The 21,818-nt window shown below is 37.8% G+C and overlaps 1 protein-coding gene across 1 annotated transcript in view; it reads left to right on the top strand.

Moving 5' to 3' along the window:
• Positions 1–21,818, top strand: part of glra4a (glycine receptor, alpha 4a) — a gene marked incomplete at both ends in the record, with an annotated part of 63,202 nt that overhangs the window by 31,443 nt on the left and 9,941 nt on the right. Inside the window, 4 exons of the mRNA XM_079250414.1 lie at positions 7,759–7,889; positions 9,781–9,848; positions 10,900–11,123; positions 12,342–12,424. Coding sequence (XP_079106540.1) covers positions 7,759–7,889; positions 9,781–9,848; positions 10,900–11,123; positions 12,342–12,424 — 506 coding nt within the window. The remainder of the gene's footprint in view (positions 1–7,758; positions 7,890–9,780; positions 9,849–10,899; positions 11,124–12,341; positions 12,425–21,818) is intronic.

Raw genomic sequence — 21,818 nt, 5'->3', positions numbered from 1 at the left:
TTCTGGTAATATTTATGCAATCAGATATACTGGACGTTTTTGCATCTCAAGTATGGTTGTATCCTACTCATCAACAATATTGGAAACTATTAAATATTGCCAGCCATATGCTTTATGAGGAACAGAAAACAAACCATAGTCCATTGTTTTCAGTGAACTGAACATGTTCCATTGAAAAATTCAGTTGCCAGCCTCCACAATGGTGTCTGCATTAAAAGTGTTTTTGCTGTCCAGATGGAGGTTATTTTAAAAATTACAACAGCGAAATTCAAGATATTTTTCTAAGCATCCATCTTATTTTGTTTTCTTATTTCGAATGCCCAAGTATACGTCATGGGTTTCTCCAATGATTTAAACATAACCTTGCAGCTTATTGCAAGTTACTTTGCAAAGCAGCCCTCAGTATTGCGCCCTTAATCTGCACAAAGTTTACTATTTCATTTTGATCCCTTTAAACTCTGTCTTATGTCTGAAACGTACAAAGCCAGCGTTTGTTTTGTTACACTGTTAGGTTCTCCATCAGTTTTGCCATGTTTCAGATGTCTCTTCACTCTGTCTAAATCCTAAACTATCTGTCTACTTTCCAATGTACATCCGCATATGCTTCATGAGGAGATCAGAAGAAACTTCATCCTCCTGTCGGAAGCTTTGTCTGTATCTATGTTTCCAAACCAAGAGGTGTCACAGTGCAGGAATGGCAGTGGTCATGTCATTGAAACTGAATGTGTGAGGTTAAACTGGGGACAATCAAAAGGGGACAGCAGTAGCTGAAGGCCATCATATACAGAGGTCTAAAGACAAGGACTACACAGGTCATTAAAGTAAAAAAATGCCATATAATTTTCTTAACAAAAAGCACATTTAGTTGGATTGTTTTGATAGAAGACATGCAGATGGGCTGATCAAATTAAAGTGATTGGGAGACATGCAACAGGGTTTTGTCCATTTTCTAAATAAGCTGCATTCAAGTTTTATGTGAAAGCATAAGTACTGTGTAAGAGCAGCCTCTATCTACCTCACTGTTCCACATGGTGGAACTTTAAAGTTAGCGTGTTTACCCTGTCCTCTTTTCAAGACATATTCTTAGGTAATTTCCTTTTCAGTTCAGAAAGTAATCAAGAATATGTTTATTCTACATTGGGAAACTTTAATTCCATCTAAAAGGTGTAAATTTCATTCATTACCATCAAAGCTGAGTCTCAACAACACAGAGATTATATGCAATATTATTATTATTATTTTGTAAAAAGCCTATCCACCTATCTAACATATGTTTTAATTCATTATATGGTAAGAAACTGATTTTATGTAGCATATATAACCTGGAATTAGCAGATCACTTATTATGACTCTGGAGCACCAGATGCTTTAAACCAGTGGTGGGGAATCCGGATCTTCAAGGGCTGCAGACTTGCACGTTTCAGATGTTTTCCTTCTCTAACATACTTTCTTCAAATCAATTGGCTTCAACAGTCTATCAAGTTCTGCGCAAGAAGTTATTAATTTCAAGTAGATGTGTTGGAGCTGAAAAAAATCTAAAACATGCAGTGTGGAGACCAAGGTTCCCCACCTCTACTTTAAATGAAGAAAAATAGGAAGCAATGAATTTTGCTGATGTAAAGAAATGTGGGTTTTATCCTGACCTTGTGTCTTTACACCTCCCCAACCTCCACAATCCATGTCCTCTTCCAGCGGAGAGATATTTTATATAAAATGACAGCTTCCCGTGTGTGCTTGTATATATCCATCGTAACTTATGTGCTATAAAGAAAACAGATACTTCTGTTAAGTTTTGCTGCTTCTCTCTCTGAGCCTCAGCTGTGTGGTCAATGCGTATTTTGTGTTTTTTATGACATAAAGATAATATAATCTCCAACATCACAGAGTTTCTTGAGATTATATCAGTATTGAAGTTTTCCACACACCCCTCATTATTTAAAAATAGCAACTAAATTCAAGGACAGTGCAATAAGGAAAGGTCTCTTTAATGTGTGAGCTGAAAATAAGAGTGTGGAGGTTGCAACAAACCTGTCAAATGAAACAATAAATAAATTTACACATGTCCTCTAAAGGACCACAAGGCCAGTTTAGATTCAATCTACTTGTGAACGAAGCACAATGAATTATCAATACTATATTCACAAGTTGAAAAAATAAATGTGGCTTTGGTAGAAAAACCCACATCTGTACACAGATCTCATTTGAAGCTCCATCCTCAAGCCCATCATAATACTACTACCATGGAGGGACTATACACAGATTTTAGGATACATGCCTTAAGGACTTATCCTGCCTTTCCACTTACATGTACAGTCATCTTTAAAACAGTAAAACAGGTTTTATAATGATATACCAAATCAGTGAACCAGCGTGAAATGCAGGCTGAGCAGAATCTGAGCTGGACTTTACAGAAAGAGTTTGGATTAATAAAATTTGGACAAAACTGATGAATTTTTAGGGAGTGTTTTGCTTGAATCAATTGCACTAAATAAGGCAACCATGGCCAACAATGCACCATGCATCTGTGCCCCAGTCTCTGGAACGGCTCATGATGTGTACAAATAACAAAATGGTTACTTTGATCAAAATTAATGGCTGACTGAATACAAAGTCAAGTGTAGTGGAGCGGTAATCAAAGGCTTTTCAGATTAGTTGCACATACAGTGTGTTTCCATGGTTGATCTGCTGAAAGTGGAGCCCTGACAGGTTTGTTGTGGTTGTTTCACTCTCATAACTGCAGACAGCACTGGCTCGAGTGCAAGAAGATCAAAGACTGGCAGACGAATGTATGAAAGAAAATAAGGGTCCTAGAACTAAGATCAAGGTTCCTCCTCTATATGATCCTATCTATAGAGAAGATTAAAGATAATATTAAAATACTTTTTAATTTGAGAAACAAACAGTGCTATTGGGAAGCAGGCTGTAATTTTCAAAAGCAAGTTTTACAGAGTACATTCTTGCATGCACCAAAAGTTGTATTCACCTGTGGTTCATATTGGCTTTTAAAACCAAGTAAAGATACTTGCTATGTTAGTGTGACAGCTGAAACTTGCACTATAACAGACGGAAAAAAAGTCATTATGCAATCTAGACAGCAGTCTGGCGTGGATGCTCAAATAAAAGGGATGCAGAGGGAAGCAAAAGGTCAGACTAATTAAATGTCAGCAAAGAGCGTCTTAATAATTGGATCACTCAGACAAAGAAAGATATACTTTCATTGCACAGGGTTCTGAGGTGGTCTTTGCAGTTACAGGCATAGTTTTACAGTCAATAAAATGGATGTATACATGTAGATGTATAGAAACTTTAAGACTGACTGCTACTTAAGACATTAACCTCAAAACATGTAACATCCAAAAACAACTTCAGGAAGCTTTATATTAAGTCTTGAGTGCTATCAAGGGACAGAATAAAAGTAAACAGATTTTCAGAAAAGTGGAACTGTGCCAATATACCACACAAAAAGATTTCAAGTGGTTTGGAAATGGTTAGGAATTTCTTACGTAAATTTAACAATTTAAATGTCAAGAATGTACATTTTATTCATTTACTTTTTATCAATTTAATTGAATTTTTATTTATAAATAAAATGGCTCTGCATTTCTTGTTCGTAGATACAATGTCTTCAGCAAAACACAAGATAAGGCATTCACAAGTCATTACCAAGACATGCAGTTGTAGGACAGTCTCATTTCATCAGGATTTCTTAAAAGTGAAAGATTTTACATTATAATTTAATACGCATTTCCACCCGTCTTGACAGAGAACAAGAATTACAATTTAAGCTCTAACTAGATCATTTGCATTGTTTTGTTTCTGAAAACGTTATAACCCAAGAGAAAGAAATTAGTTCACAGAATGTTTGCCAGAGACAGATAGTTATAAAAGAGGTACCAACATACAGTAACAACTGTATCAGTGGGTACAGGAGGAGCAGCAGATTGGAGTCAAGAGACAAGTGAAAGTGGAGTTTTGTAATCTAATAAAGATATAACTCTGCACATTGCATTATGAAAATTAAAGCTGGGTACAGGTGCCGGGAGAGAAATGGTAAAGAAGGAAGACTTTGGGGTTTTTACTAATTATATTAAGCTCCAAAGGTTTTGGTATGCAATGCCATGACAACTTTCTTTTTTCATTTTATTGTATTTTAGTTTATATTTTTATGTGAACATAGAAATATCCCGCTGTCACTAGGTGTGCATTTGAAATGCAATAAAGATTAGAGACAAGGTCTTTATCAAAAGGAACTATTAACACATGACTTGGTAAAATATATGTATTACAAAAACAAATTACCACATTCACAGCTCACTCATTTGACAGAAGTATCAACTTGCTGTCAGATGTGATACATTGCCCCAATCATGCCAGGAAGAAAGTAAAATCAGGAGCCATGACCACTATTAATTCCCAATTGGAACTACTGCCCCATCGTAAAGCTGCAAACAAAAGGAAAATGATTTAAACGGTTATGTGAAGCTGGTGACATCATGTAACTATAAACAGACAATTTACAAATTAAAGTTAAGGAACCACAGTTGAAGATAATGTAAATGCATTTGGATAGAAGGTTGAAAGTATTTGTTTGGTTTTGATCTGCTATTCTGAAACGTTGATGGGCCTGTGTAATTAGTTCCTTAAAGCAGCACTACGTTCTGACTTGTTTTGATGGCTCAGTGACATTTAGCATGCAGCCTACATTCCTGGGGGAATGGGTGAATGTTGCCCATTCACATCCCGAGACAGAAACCACATTTCACAACTTTTCCTTTCGAGACACTGGGCCAGATTACAGCTGATTTTTACTATACCATCCCAACAACTGAATATCAACACACTCATTTTCAGCATACATGGTGGCTGATTCAAACAAATGCAAGAAAACATTATTGGAGGATGAGTGAAAGAGCAAGTGATAAGATAACAGTCAACTTCAAACTGACTTTTACTGACTGGAGAGAAATTAGAGAAGAGACAGGATGCAAGATAGATGACAAATTAGCCATCTCACAAATATAGAAGATAAGTAGTTTTTACTGGATTATGTTCATACCTTTGACAAGTCACCTAATGCCAAATTTAGATTTTTTTTCATTAACAATTACAGTCAACTGTCATTAATATAGCAGTGTATTACAACTCCCATTGCTAGTTAATGTTAATACCATGGACTCTCCCATGTTCAACAAACACTGAATGTTTTAAAAACAACACAAATAGATGTTAATGTGCATGTTTGTAATCCTAAATAAATCAGAAAATGGAGTGGTAAATATGGACAATGAACTTTAAAATATCATGTTCTAGACATGCATCTAGACGCATCATAATGTGATCGCTCCCAGGTATCTCATTTTAATGGTCATGTAAACAGGCTCTGTGCTTTATAAAAACAGCTATTTGACAATGTCTTTAACATAAAAAATACATAATCAAATTGAATTTGATTTAAAATTAAATCAGGCTGTTGTGAAAGGAATTAAATTCTGGAAATTAGTGGTGATACCCATCACTACTGGAAAATCTGCTTTGTGAAGAGGCTAATTCCCAGTGAAATTGCCCTCAACATATTATTATATATTTATGTTGTTAGATGTGGCTGGTACCACAGCTTTTAAATTGTGGCTTAATAAGACTACATTATAACATGCAGTCACTTTCAAGGTATTTCAAGTTGCTGTGCTTGAATAAAATCCTGATATAATAACCGCAAAACCATTCAACATCAGCATTCTCACAAGTATATAATGGCCACAAATGGATACTGATGGGAGCAGCAGGAGCTTTTAAGTATTCTCCAACATGGTGCACAGCCTCTTTTTTAGAAGATATAAGGACAAGACTGTTTTGAAGATATTTACCTGTGTAACACCTCAATCAAAATGTCTGTAAAATTGCTCAGGTTCACTTTTTTTAAGCTTCTACTTTCGCACACCTCATCAGACATTATTTCACTAACTCTTAAATTAAATGGGTGAAGACACTCTGGCACAGTAACACATATTTTGATTCTGAAACTTCTGTGGTAACCTCAAATGTCTTGGTTATGTTTTGAGATGAAGATTACACAAACAGCCTTTGTGGTTGTGAAGATACACTTAATTTATTTCTGGGATGCCATTTTAGACAGGAGGACAGGGGGGGAAAGCCTTGTGAAGAACCAGTCTAAATTATTGTGTTGGCAAATTATAGAAATGACCTTTTTGTAAAGAACAATGATTTATAGACTATGTATCTTATATTATGCCCCAGGGGTAAATACATTTTTTTTAAAAATGTTCTGTTGTCATTTTTGAGCATCTTGATGCAGTTTGCAGTTTACAGTGTGCAAAGCTTGCACTTAGTATCCCAATGTAAAATTTCTGCATACTTTGGGACTGAATATATTTCTTTGCAAATGTACATTTGCATGTTACACTGTTTTGTTCTCACTGGGGTCAGCATTGGAAGTATCTTTTAAAAGTCTGAATGGCAGGCTGCTCTTAGTTGTCTTGGTGCTGTTGTTGATGCTGTAGCTTTGCTCTGATTTTGAAAAGACAGGTCAAAAATCAAACAGGTCAAAAATCAGTTTTATGAATTAGGCAAACTAAATGTTTAAAAAATAAATATTATCCAATCCAGTTGGTGTTTGTGCATTTCACTTGAGCATATTTCCTGTGCATCATTCATTCAAAGCATTTGCTTAACTAGCAAATGGCACCAGATCAGATGGCAATGGGTTGTCGAGTTATCGGACACAATTTGCTTTTCTATGTGCACACTTACACTTATCTGCTGGAGGGACAAGAGATGTCATTTATTCTTGCATAAAGTGTGACTTTGTAAGGGTTCTGGTTTCCATTAAAAAGTTTCCACCTTTAGAAAATTACAGGTGATGTGACATAGAACAAATTATTGCCACTAACAGTAAAAGTAGATGTTTTGAACCAGACAAGGAGCATCATTTATACACATTTACTAAACAAACATAAACAGCTTTGTTCCCGAATCATTCACATTTCAGAAACATCTTCAATAAAGTCCTCCAACTTGCAGCCTCTGTCTACACATTTTATCTGACTCTAGATAACCTGTCGCTGCAGGGACCAAACTAGAATCAAATCCATTATGAACCAGTGCTTCCTGATTCAAAGAGCAATTTCCTTTCTTTGTCTTTCCCTGAAGATTTCCTTGTGTTCTTTCCTCTCTTTACTTTCTTGTAGGCCTTTTGGTTATTCCTGTCAATGGTTGTCTGAGCCTCTCTGGAGCTCCAATCAACTCCTTCCTCTCCCTGGCGTGACATTCATAGCATTACAATTGAGCCATCAATCTGTCAGCCTTACCCCTGCTTAGCTGCCAACAGTGGGAAGCACAAGGAAGGGACAACTTTACCTCTGCCTCTGTTTTGCTTCCCTGTAGTTAGAGCATAACAACCACAATAAGTCCAAGACATGATGCGAAATAGATGAGCTTTTAGTTGCCAGCTGAGGCAAGCCATTCAGTTTTTTTTTTTGTTGTTGTTTTTTTACCCTCATTTTCCATCCACCACTGTGTATTTTTTGCTGATGACTGGCTTGCTGATAGCTGTTGGCTCCTCATTCTGCTGGATTCTCATTATTTCTCTCGCCACCCCTACTGTTCCATCTTATATATACATACACACACACACACACACACACACACACACACACACACAAACACACTCTACCTTTATTGTTTTCAAATCATCACTCTTTTCATTCTCTTTGTCTCTGCTTCTCTCTGGGGAAATGTCAGACTGAGCTCCTGTAAGGAGGAGATAAAGCCCCCCAGCAGGGCTGGACCACAGCTGTCACCTTCTGACTTCCTGGACAAGCTCATGGGGAAAACGTCAGGATATGATGCTCGTATTAGACCCAACTTCAAAGGTACAGTGTATGCCAAGGCACACCATCACAGTAGCTCTCAAGTATATCCAGTAAAAAGCACACGCACTCAAAAACAAAACAAACACCAGTGGATCTGTGCTGTGAAGGCTAAACAGCTTTCTGTTCTGTGTGTGTGTGTGTGTGTGTGCCGTGTGCTCTTTCCAAACTATGTAAAGTTTGTGTTAGTATAGATAAAACAATTTCACCTTTAACCACATGTAAATGAAACTGTTTTAATAACCATGATCTTCCAGCATGCAAACCGCCTGCACAGAGCTAAGTACAGGAAGCATGAAGTGGTAGATATTATGAAACACATTAAATAAAGGGTGTCCAAAGTCGGTCCTCAAGGCCACTGTCCTGCAGGTAATATACAGTCTCCCTGTTCTAACAAACCTGGCTTCCATTAAATGGATCCAACAGCCTATGATGTTTTCCACAATGACTGATTGATTTGAGTCATGTGTGTTTGAGCAGGGATACATGGGAAACATGCAGGATCGTGGCCCTTGAGGACCAGAGCTGGACACCCCTGTATCAAACACAGTAGATCAGATTTCAATCCCCAGTCTTGCATCGGATCAAATTTAGTCTACTTTCCCTAACCAGGCTATTTATTATGAATGGGCTCAAATTGATGTGTCTGTTAAGTGCCTTGAGATGACATAGTGGCTGTACAAATAAAGCTGAGCTGAACTGAATTGGTTTCAAAATCTAACACTTGGAGCCTCTTAGGTAAAATGTTGATAGTGTCTCATTTAAAATTTTGAAGGTTTGTATGTCTGTTTTAATGTTAGGAAAGGTGCATGTTGTGGTTCAGTAAGATGCCTAAAAACAAAATAGCTCTGATTTGATAAAAATGTGTAAAATCTCATCTTCATTCTTGAATTTGGAGGCATCATTATGTATTAGGGGAGTTCAAAAAGGGCCAAAAAAAGACTGGAAAAGTAAGTGGTTTTGAAAAGCAGCAGGTCAGGTAAGAGGTAAAATGGTACAACTGAAAGGCTTAATTGGTAAAAAAAAAAAAAAAAAAAAAAGTCAGTAACATAACTGGATAGAGAAAGGCAGAATCACTCAGAAAGATAGGCAGCAGTTCAGCAAAATGCTTAAACTGGATAAGGTTCGAAAGTATATATTTTAAGTATGCTTTTGTACAGGTGACATTGCAAAAAACTTGCTTCTTTTTTTTCTTTTTTCTGTGTGCCTGTATCCTTTCCACTTGCAATACTCAATAGCACTGTACGATATTACACCTGTTTATTTATAAATTGCTTTTAGTTGAACATTATATTATTATACAAAGGTGTTTGTAAACTCTTCTCAGTGACTTTCAACTTTTCAGAGATTAACTACCTGTTACAACCTGTCTCAGTTATATCTACAAAACTTCATGGCTGGAATTACTTTATGATTTGGATTTGTCTGAGACATTTTGAGCACATAAACTGAACCTTATGATAACCTAAGTTTTTTTCCCTGAACAATACAAATTTACTGTTGCAGACATAAAATGTGGGCCAGCACATCCGTTACTTTCCTTGTTCACAGTTTTAACAATCCCAACATTTTGTATTCCCTTCCAATTTCTCATCAAACTTTTCACCTTTCCATACGCTTGAAGTGACAGGCCTGAAAAGAACAAACAATGCATGTGCCTGTAAAACCAGTCTCCTCAGAATCAGAACTGGAACTGGAGCATCTTGAGCTGTCGTAACATTCTCAGTCATATACACAGCGCACGGATGAAAAGTGACGATGAAACTGGCATTTTTTAAGAGCCTCAGGAGATGTATAATATAATAGCTATTTTTAATGCAGACACCAGTGTAATCTCTTAAATCCCATCAAAGGGGAGCAATGTGTACATTCAGTGTGTTGTTTTTTCCCCTAGGCCCTCCTGTGAATGTCACCTGCAATATTTTCATCAACAGCTTTGGGTCAATCACAGAAACAACTATGGTAAGGAGACTGTATAAAGAATTCAAAGAAATACTAAGGTGTTTTCTTAAAACAACACAAAAGACTATGTGAAATGATTACACTACAGTTTGGAACGATTATAAATTATGGTTTGTAATATGCGAGTTGTGGGTATCTTTTGATGACTTACTTGATAATTCATAATGTAATAATATAATAAGATCCTCTTTTTTTTTTTTTTTTTTTTTTTAGCTTTGTCTCTATCATCTCTACCTCTTTATTAATCCTGTTGCTGCTAAAGCCATTCCCTCATTTTTTTGTTTCCTGGAGCATTACAGTACAACCTTCAGAGACCAGTGGGTCACTTACATGGTGATAATGAACTGTCCATTCTGCAATTAAAATGAAAAATTGGGAAAATGAATGAAAAGTCAGAGGGGAGAGTAAAGGTCTGCATTTACAGTGTTACTGCTGCTGGGTCAGCACAATACAACGATGAAGTGTTTAAGGTTATCTGGGGAGTTCAAGAGGGTTGGATCTCCAGCCAGGTTACCCCAGAGAAACACAATGATGTCACTGTACGTACTGATGAGGTACTTATTTTCTGATTACCTAGCAATAAAAGAGATTAATCGTAATCCATTCAAAAAGATTAGGTGTCTTTTGCCTGCATGCAAGATTGTTCAGTTTTTAGTACTTTTCAGGACTGCTTTTAGTTCAGTCTGATGAATACAAGAAAAAATTCATATGTTCAGCTCTCCGGGTTAGATTGCAACTCGAGTGCTGACTTTAGTTTAGTTTGTTGTTTTCTTTCAGCAATATATCATGATGCTGCTCATTCACATCCACAGCAGTGGTCAGTAATAAAAGTGGTCACAGTTTCTTCTTCTTATCATGGATATATACAGCATACAGTATGCTTGCTTCTATTTGTTCCAACCAAGGACAGCAACTCTTTCATCATACCTTTATCTTTCATTACTCTTCAAACCACAATAACATAAATCCACTGCTAAGCCCTCCATACTCTGTACTCTAACCTCCACTGATGATATAAATTTTCCATTAACCATCTTAAGTTCTTCCACAGGACTACAGGCTTAATGTATTTCTACGGCAAAAATGGAATGACCCTCGTCTGGCATATAGTGAATACCCAGACGACTCCCTAGATCTGGATCCTTCCATGCTGGACTCTATTTGGAAACCTGATTTATTCTTCGCAAACGAGAAAGGAGCCAATTTCCATGAGGTCACCACCGATAACAAGTTGCTACGGATTTTCCAAGATGGCAGCGTTCTTTACAGCATCAGGTTAGTAAAGATAATGTTTCAAAAACTCCAGCTGAGCCACTGTGTGCTGGGTTATAAGTAGCTGGGGAATGACATGGATGGTTCAGTCAAACTCCACCTGCTGAAATTAAGCCACCGCAAGTCAAAGATTTGTCATGTAAAGCTGATTGTTTTGTGATTCTCTGTTGCATATTTAGTGATTCTACTGAAATGTGAAGTTCCTATGAAAAGCTTAGTACATCATTTTGCTTTTTCAAATTGTGACTCAATATGCATTTTGCATTGTGGCCTCTTCTGTGAAACGGCAGCAGATTGCTGGTTTTCCAGTGACATGCACCTGCTGCCCCTCTCCATTCAGGTCATCAAAAGACTAATAAAATGGGAGCGCTGGAAAATCAAATGAACCGAAATGCCAAGAAGTAGTATGGTACCATATCTTTAATGTAACTTCACAGTTAAATAAACCAGTGTATTTGGGGTCATATTTTCCCAATCCATGATGGTTGACAAGTTGTATAGCCAAACACAGTCACATGTGTATCACCTACTTACATCATTCACTAGATTTGCAAATCATGTTTGGAGCTCCTGTCTGTCTTAAAGAGGTTAAAGATGGATTTTCTTGTGTGGGAAATACATAATATTATTTACACAGCATTAGAAAAGTGACTCACTAGGGCATTTTTACTTTGTTCTTTAGCTGGTGAAAAGATATTGTGTCATCATAACACATTATCAAATGGGTGCCTCTGTGCATAGAGCTGGTGGCTCTTGTCTCGCCTCTGGGCAATGCATTACAGCAGGTAATTACACAGCTTTTCCTCCAGACAGACTCCCAAATAGCTCTCTATTTCTCTCTCACTCTCTTTTCAAAGAATCTTTGAAAGCTTAATGCATCAACACCGCAACAAATAAAAGCAGAACAACTACGCTAATTACTTTCCTATTACTGTGGTTCGAGGAGTGATCAAATGGCAGAAGAACTTAGGATGTTTTCTAATCAATCATCGTTGAGGAAAAATGGATTAATTTAAAAGATAATTCAAAATAATTCCCAGAGGATTCCTATTAAAAAAATGGCTGAATAAACCAACCTTCCACAAATTGATTTCATTGTCTTTTTAATCTGTTAACCTATACTGTCTCTTTATTTATGGTGACTTTTCCTTTAGCCCCGCTGTGCTTTCTAACATCTTCTTTGGTTCCTACTCTTTCTACCAATTTGTTTTTCTATCTCAGGCTGACTCTAACCCTGTCTTGCCCTATGGACTTGAAGAATTTCCCAATGGACATTCAGACCTGTACCATGCAGCTTGAAAGCTGTGAGTTTTCATTTCTTCTTCCTTTATTCTCACACTTGTGCTTTTTTTTTTTTTTTATCTCCCTTTGATTTCAAATTTTTGATCTTTTGCTTGGCTTTCAAAAAATTCTTGTTTATATTCCAAATATACTCGCTGTATGATCTGTAAGTTTGTTTGTTTTTTTTTTGTTTTTTTTTTAAGTTTATTTGATTGCAACATTTGTTTTAAGTTGTTATGAATAGTGCAAATATGATCATTACAATAAGCCTTTCAAGTCTTTGTGTCATGGTGTTGAAGCGAGCTTCTCCCCAAACAGCAAGAGAAGGCGTAACTTAGCAACAATAAACGTCTTCAAGCCTTTTTGTTTTTTGTTCCTGCAGCAAAACCAGAAGTACTAACATTAGTCTCCAGCAGCTTGCAAAATATGTTAATGTGCAAGCTCTGTGTTCCCAAAATTCCTCAAATATATGTAACATCCAGATATTTCTTGTAGGAAGTGAAAAAAAAATTTACTTTGATGAAAAGCACATCTAATGTTTTGCACATATCTAATAGAATCGGTAAATGCTGCTACTAAGTCTTACTGCAAACCATGCATACTGCAGTTCAGTCCAGTTTTACAAGCTTAGGGATTTTGTCACTAAATTTAGCATTGCCTTATTTTTTTCCTCAAAAAGTGACCAGACACAATTCCTCAGACTTCTATGACATCTAAGCTACTTCCTATAGAAGATTCTCTAATATTGCACCACAAGGACAGGATTTTCCTGTTTACACTTCATGAACAGTTAATTATGAGCAAACTTGCCATTTTGCACACAGTGCCAAAGGCAGGGCAGAGTGAATAGGAAAAGAAGCAGCAGTCACCACACGAGATGACAGATGTCTGTCATTTTGAGAAAATATTCAAGGTGTTCTGCCTTTCTAACTTTCCCAGAGGCATCATAGTATATGTTGCCAAAACCACAGTGTAGACATCATCTTCCGACTTGGGTGAAGAGTTTGTCAGATGTCAACTGTGCCTATATAAGTTAGGACTTTATTAGAGCAGAGTAGCAGCTTTGCAGTACTGTCAAATAGACCACAGAGTAGCACTTAATGAGAGCATTATAATCTCAATTTCAGGCTTGTCTCACCCCTTGACATGGGGTAAGTATGTTCCACATGGTTAAGAGAAGATCATTAGGCTCCAGTATTTATGAATCTCAAAATCTTTTAAAGTCTAATAGGGATATTGCTTAATAAAGAAAGTTCAAGGCGAGCTAACAGATATGGACTTGCATAAAACAGTAGACATTTTCATAATTTCATACAGTATTGCTGTCCCACCACATTAGTTTGTAAAATATTTCTGAAACTTTGTAATATGAGATCTGACAACTGCTGTGTGCAAGTTTGCGCAAAAAGTTTTGAAACCTTGAAACTTTTTTTGAAATGTATAGATTTTCTGCAAACATTAATTTGTATTTAAGCTCTGGGTCTGAAAATGTCTTCTTGAAAACAGCAAGGGTTCAAAAAGAGGTTTAAATATCTGAAAATATGAGGCTAAAACTATGTAGTATGATTGTTGCACTCAAGAAAAATAATTTTCTAGAAAAAAAAAGTGCTTGCAGAGATTTCAACTTTTTTTCATACATTGAAAATACATTTCAATGTATCAAAACTTATTTTCAGACTTGAAAAACTTTATTTCAGGTTTTAAACTGACTTTCAAGGTTTCAAAACATTTTATTTCAGTTTCAGATTATGGCAGGAATCTAATCTCATGTTGTACAGTGGAATAAACCGCTGGAAGAAAATGGCATTTGCTGTTGTTCACTGCAGTTGTTGAACAGTAAGCTGATGTCTGGATAAAGTAACATCCATACGCATCCATGCACTCATCCACTGAAGTTGTTATTAACTAACTTCCCTACATCTACAGGTTCAGTACGCTGGTCATTCTGGCACATTGATTAAACAGTCCAGCTACGAGGTTATGCTAAAATGCTAAAGCTAAATTAAACTGAACTTTTGCAATGACAGACCTTTATTAGTTGAATAACTATCACATTTTCAAAACAAATCTACAACCAATTTAAATGATCAAAATAATTTCATAAACATTGTTTCAGAAACAATGGCTTCCTCCCACCATCCAAAGACAAGCATGTTAGGTTAATTGATTACTCTAAATTGCCCATAGGAGTGAGTGTTAGCGTGAGTGGTTGTTCGTCTCTGTGTGGCCCTGCGATGGACTGGTGAGCTGTCTAGGGTGTACCCTGCCTGTCGCCCAAAGCCAGCTGGGATAGGCTCCAGCTTCCCCGCGACCCTGCATTGGATTAAGCGGTTCAGAAAATGAATGAATGAATGAATTAATGTTTCAGAAACATTCTCTGTTTCCACAGCTGACAGTCCAGATCTGTGCAAACATACATATTTGTTTGTTTGTTGGTTGGTTTGTGTTCGTAAACATTCAATAGCGGCAAAGCGCTGAAGGGAACCGCATACTGGTGGGGAGTGGCTTCGGCTGTTTCAGAGTAGTGAAAACAGAAAGTTGTAGTGGGAGTGACAGGCTGTTTTCTTTTTTATCTCTGCGTCTCTCCACATTTAACCAACACTAGAAGTCAAGTTTGGGCCAAACAAAACTGCACACGAAAGCCTTATTTGGGCTGGAAAAAATATTTCTGGGTAGCAGTGTTTAGAGTAACTTAAGAAAAAAAAAATCCCTGCAAACATTGAAAAATTATAGGTTGAAGAGCAACATATAGCTGATGTATGCTAGGCTAATACTCTTAATCGGACTTGACGACCACCTATAACAACAATAGAAAAATATTTAAATGACATCAACCTTACTGGGAATTTGTCTGCATTGAAATAGAATATGTGTGAGCTTAGAGAGCAGGAGAAAAGCAAATGGATGTAAAAGATTTGCACAAAACGCCATGAAAATGCTTAGCTTAAAAAGAAAAAGAAATGCTAAAGGGTATGCAATGCATTACAGTACCAATGCCAAGGGCTATGACTAAGATTTGATATATGATGTGGTGAGAGTCAGACTGAGCTCTGACAGCTGTCATTATAGTCAGCATAAAGGATGGCCAAGGGCTCTAAATGAGAAATGCTTTCACATGCCCATATATGAAATTCAGGACACTAAAAATATCATAAAAAAATTAGGACTGGCAACGTGTGCTCTTTGACATGTCCCTTGTGAAAATAAAAAGTCGGACAGGTGTTGTTGCAGCTATAAGAATGGGACTTAATGATGGTAAAAAGTGTGTTTTTGCTTATATAACATTTAAAATGTATACCTAATAGCATTTGCGACCTTTTAAACACTAATAACACTGGCCAGGGATAATATCATCCTCTTTCATTCTCTCTTGCCTTCAGCAGAGATAGTATCATGAAACCAATTTCCAGAATATAAATAATAAAACTTTCACTCAGTGTCCCTTTTATTATATGTGACCCACCCCCTGTGCCCGAAGGTGACCTAGCTCCCCATCATAGGGACAAAAGGTTTCAAGTTTAGCAGAGGGTGAAACAGGAACAGAACTTGTGTAAAAATATCATTTTTGGGGGAAGTATTTTCAACTGGAGGGGAAAATAAAACCAAACCCAATTCTGTGTTGGATTCAGGAAGAAGCTACAGTGGAGTTAATGGAAGAACTTCTCACTTTGTGCAACAAGAAGCATGATTTATTTCTGTAATTTAACAAAGTACTTGAAGGTATGGATAGTAAAAGCTCTATTAATGGCAACATTTTGCCCCTTTAGATTGTGAGAAAAGGAGAGCATGGTAAACATATTGTATGTGGCTAAATGGTGTATTAGTGTTTTAGTAACTATCACATCACATTGCCATTAGAGGTCATGTAATATTTTCCTTTTAAAGGCCTAACAAGGATGCTTGGCCTTGCAATGACAAGTGCTAGTATACAACCCAAGGGTGTGATCACATTGGCTACAACTTAATGTTAAGAGGACATTATTAGGGTCCGAGCCATACGAAGTATGGCAGGGCCCTATTGTTATTGTAATGTTTATTATTATTTTAAGCACAACTCACTCAATTTTGACCCCCTTAGGCACCGTGAAAAGTTGCGAAACTTGGCACACACCTCACGTCCGGTGAAAATTTCGATAATTTGGCGTTTGTATGCACGCCAATGCAAAAATGCCTCGACGGCGCCCCCTAGAAACGCCAAAAATGGCCTCTAGAATGGGGCAAAAAATTTTTAGTTTAACGTAGGGCTACGAAATTCGGTACACATGTCTACCACCATAAAACGACCAAAAAAGTCAATCGTAGACCTGTTGTCATGGCAACGGGTTGTCCGCCATCTTGGCGTTTGCGGCCATTTTTTTGCCCGTTTAGGTCAATTTGGGCGCGTCGCATTTGAACGAACTAGTCTGAGGGGATTCATGCTATTGGCTCCACATTCGCCATGGAGCTTTGTGACAAGATGGGGAGCAAAAGTTATTCAAATCTTTTTGATAGGAGAAAGCGTGTTACCGTGGCAACCCATGGAAAAAAGCGTTCTCGCCATGAAACACGGTTCACTCATATCTTCGCAGAAATACATCCGATCGGAACCAAAATTGAAATAATTCATGTTTGGTAGGTCCTTCACGCATTGTAATATGTATTGTGGGGGGGGGGGGGGGGGCGCATTTTGGGGGGGGGCCCTAGGGGCCCGATAGTCTATTTTGACCTATGGCTACGAAATTCGGTACACATGTATAAGTAACCAAGACGAGCAAAAAACTCTATTGAGAACCTGTTACCATGGCAACGGGGTGTCCGCCATCTTGCCGTTTATGCCCTTTTTATCACTTTAAGCACATCGTATTTGAACGAACTAGTCTGAGGCGATTCAGGCTATTGGCTCCACATTCGCCATCGAGCTTTGTGACAAGATGGGGACCAAAAGTTATTCAAATCTTTCTGATAGGAGAAAGCGTGTTACCGTGGCAACCCATGGAAAAAAGCGTTCTCGCCATGAAACACGGTTTGCTTATATCTCTGCAGAAATGAATCCGATCGGAACCAAAATTCCAATAATTCATATTTGGTAGGTCCTTAACGCATTGTAATATGTATTGTGGGGGGGGCACATTTTGGGGGGGGCCCCTAGAGGCCCGATTGTCTACTTTGAGCTAGGGCTACGAAATTCGGCACACATGTGTATCAACCCTAGACAAGCAAAAACCTATATTAAGCACCTGTTACCATGGCACTGGAGTGTCCGCCATCTTGGAAAAAAACCTTCTCGCCATGAAACACGGTTTGCTTATATCTTTGCACAAATTCATGCGATGTGCACCAAAACTTTAACTATTCATATTTGGTAGGTCCTTAACACATTATAGAATGTATTGTGGGGGGGGGCACTTTTTGGTAGTGGCCCTCAGGAGCCCCATCGTCTACTTTCACCTATGGCTACGAAATTCGGCACACATGTGTAACAACCCAAGGCGAGTAAAAAAGTGCATTGACCACCTGTTACCATGGCAACGGGGTGTCCGCCATCTTGGCGTTTACGCCCATTTAGCACTGTATGTGCATTGTTTTTTAACAAACTAGTTTTGGATTCGTGCCTTTTACTTAACATCCACCCGGAAGCTTTGTGGCGAGTTCGGGTGGAGGGTTCGGCATGAGGCGAGGGCCCGATGGATGCCGCTTGCGGCTTTAATTAGTTTTATTGTCACTAGAGCTGACAACACCATCTGTTCAGTATGAAAAGAGGCAAGAGAGGAGGCGGATGGGTAAAAAAAAGAGAGTTTATCTTTGAGTTTTGAGTGAGCCAAGGCCAATCTTTTCTGGCCTTTCATGCCATGGGCTTATATAGATATATTAGAGCTCATTCTTACACATCAAAGCTCGATATTTGCAGCTTATAGCACTTGACTTTGCCTTGAGTCTATGGCGTGCAGTAACCACAAATCTACTTGGCAACTTTTACAATAAGTAGGAAGTAAGACTGAGATGGTAAATGTGAAGCCTAACTGTAGCTGCATTAGGCTTTCATTAGCTGAATGACTATTAAACATAAGAAAGGAGATGGCTTGTGACAAACGATCATTACTCTGCCTTGCCAAGTTATTCCAGACATTCCGGCTCATGAATTTCCTTTTTATTGCTCTTTAAACACTGTGTCACTTATGTCTTGATGTCTCTCAACTATAATTGGCAGAAGAAAAACATTTTTATTATCTTGGAAAAGCCTTGGTATTACCCCTGGTTGTTGCTGGAGAGTGTGTAAAAGACAACAAATGTGTGAATGACAGTGAATGAAACTGAATTCTTCACAGGAGCAATATAAGTGTGTTTTAGTGGAGGTGTTTTCAGACTGGTGGTTCAGAATTGGGTGTAACGTTTTGAATAACGGATGTTTTTGGGTCCCAGCCTGAAGGGTATCAACAGAAATCAGTATTATGTTGTTGCGTAAGGCATACAGTACATTTTAATAATAATAATATAACAGCTGTGAGAACGAGTACAATCCTGAATAAGGCCATGGTTATATTTATGCCACCCTGCTATGTAATATTAATATAGTTATATATAGTTATAAATATAACTCGTATCTATCTTGAGGGCGGCAACAGTACCGGTTTCTGAGGTGACCCAACTGTCATTTACTACAATCACCCGGATTTCACTTCTTTTGCCCTTTCCTTAACTGTCTTCCATTAAACGACTGGTTTTTCAATACAAGACCATTGGATTAGATTTCTTCTAATCTGCTGGCCATCCCAACCAAATTCATTCCAAATTTATCACACATTCAGTCTGCATTTTGTCCCAAATCCACAAGCATTATTATCCACATTAATTCAACTTCCTGCTACTTTGCGGCAGAATTATTTCATCATCTAGACCAGTTTATCTTAATCCAGGTCCACCCACTGCCCTGTATGTTTTAGATGTGTTCCTAATTCAGCACATCTTAATCAGATTATTGAACTAATCCATCAAGTTCTTTGCTTCCCATCGATGAACTATTCATTTCATCCAAGTTGAAGTAGGTCTTTAAAACGTGCAGAGCACTGAGGACCTGGATTGAGAAACACGGGTCTACACTGCTTCAGACTGAGGCAAAATGCTCAACTTCCTACATACATCTGAGGCAACACTCTACTGCACCTGGTTGACCTAACAACACAGCTGAGCCATTGCCTGAAATCCCTCGACCACAGCCTCTTTCCTCCATGCAATCCACAAGATTTTAGAAATTGGTGGGAGGATTTATGTGATAGTGTCACCACATCTGCACTACACTCTACCTCTGCAATGGTAAATGCTCACATTTCGGTAACTGTTCCACTGATCATCCCCATAAGCAGTTCTTCTAGTTTAGGTGTGTTCCATCAACACCAAAACTGCCTAAAGAAGCTCATAAACCACCCAGAAATCCTTCCAAACTAAAGACCAATTATAAACCCCCCGTTTCCTTTCAATTGTTCTAAAGGAAGTTGTTTCTGCATAATGATATGATCTCAAATCAAACAATGTTAGAAAGGTTTTAGTTCAGGTTCAGGCCAGCAGGCTCTACTTAAACACCTCTGACCAGTGTTACCAATGACCCATTGATGGCAGCAGGCGTGTACCCTTTCCTTTTACTTTCATTATTTTTGATTAGTCTGCAACCTTTGATACCAGAGATCACAGCATTCCCCTCAAACACCTCTACTACACAATCAGGCCTTGTGACACTATGCATCGCTGGTTTCGAACCAACTTCTTTGGCAAGACTGATCTCCATCAGAGAATTAAAATCAAAGACTCTCACTGTCCCCTGCGGGGAACCATAGGGTCAGTCCTTGGTCCATCTCTTCACACTGTATATGCTTCTCTACATAAATGCAATGATTTCCTCACATGCCAGCTGCTTAAATATTTTTAAGTTAAGAAGAAATTTCAAGTGTACAGTGGCCAGCAAGTGCATATTCAGCTGAAAAAAATCACATGTATTTATTCCACTACTCTTTACAGCTTTCATTTAGACAAGGCAAGTTTATTTGTGTAGTACTTTTCATGTACAAGACTATTCAAAGTGCTTTACATAAAACATTGAAAGCATTACAGATGGGGTAAAGAAGCATAAAAGACAAAAAAAAATAAATAAATTTTAAAGGCACACTGGCAAGAGTATCAACACTTTTCAGCTGAGTGTGTGTTAACACAAATATTGTCTAACAGCGTCACTGACAGATATGTTCCTTGTGTCTCATGGTCTTTAAACAAATAAACATATCAACTGTAGCTGTGCTGTGTGTGCCTTTACTCTTAAGTGACAGATTGGTAAAGGGTAGCTTGCTTCTGGACAGATGGGCTGTGGGTCATTACGTCACCACAGTCTTCCCAGTTTGAATGTTTTTCTCTGAGTCTCACTAGCTGCCTTTTCTGATAGTTTTTCATGAAAATTTTTCATATAAGATCTCAGTGAAAATATAATATATGGCTGATAATGACAACAATGATGTTGTTGTCATCATTGTCATGGTCATTTCTGTCATAGTTCCAGTTGTCCTTCTGTCATATTAAATGTCATTACCTGCATACTACTTGCCTCCTGCATCATCTAGCCTGAACTTGGGTCCCACGCTACTCTCCCCATGTGATAACAATGACGTGCCAGATTCTCAGTTAATATATATTATACAATGAAAAAATACATGAGAGAAATCCATTTAAAAAAAAGTTCATATTAAAGATAGATCCTTTGACCCCGGCAGCGAGGGAACCTGGTGGCTCAATTATATTCTCCTCTGAGATGCATTTTACTGGGATGACTTAGGTCCATTTGGGCCCTGAGAGGTAAGGGTCACTGCAAATCAATACAAAGTTGTTCTGAGTGATCACCTTTATCCTTTAATGAAAAATTTGTATCCATACGGGAGAAGTCTCTTCAACAATGGTAATGACCCCATCCGTGGGGCAGTAGTGGTGTCACTGAATGAGAATGATATATAATGAAATACTATATACTTCCTGGCCTTCAGCTACTGACTCTTCTGATAACTTTGCACTTATTTTGGACTGAAATGTTATATAACATTTCCACAGAACTGTCAAAACATCAAAAATGGGAATAAGGTTTAGACAAGAGTGTTTCACCCCTCCAACAGATGCAATGGTGCTGTTATTTTGACAAGTTTGGGTCCTCCTTAGTAACCTGTTAAGATCCGTTTTTATTTCCCCTGTCCTTTCGTTTGGTTTATAGAATCATATCTTATTGTTACACTAAAGAATAAAAAACAAAAACAACTCCATTTTTGGAAGCAGTATGGCAGTATACGTTTTAGCCCTGTACATTACTCTTCACAGTTATTTAGGTATGCAAGTGTGACAGCTAGGTAGACAATTTTTTGCTGTAAATCAACAAACCCACAAACTACAGCTCTACCAGCATTGTAGGAC

Source organism: Telmatherina bonti, assembly GCF_933228915.1.
Source record: "Telmatherina bonti genome assembly, chromosome: 12".
In the NCBI taxonomy this organism is placed as follows: domain Eukaryota; kingdom Metazoa; phylum Chordata; class Actinopteri; order Atheriniformes; family Telmatherinidae; genus Telmatherina; species Telmatherina bonti.
Note: the sequence above shows the minus strand (reverse complement) of the source record. Positions and strands in the feature narration are given on the sequence as shown.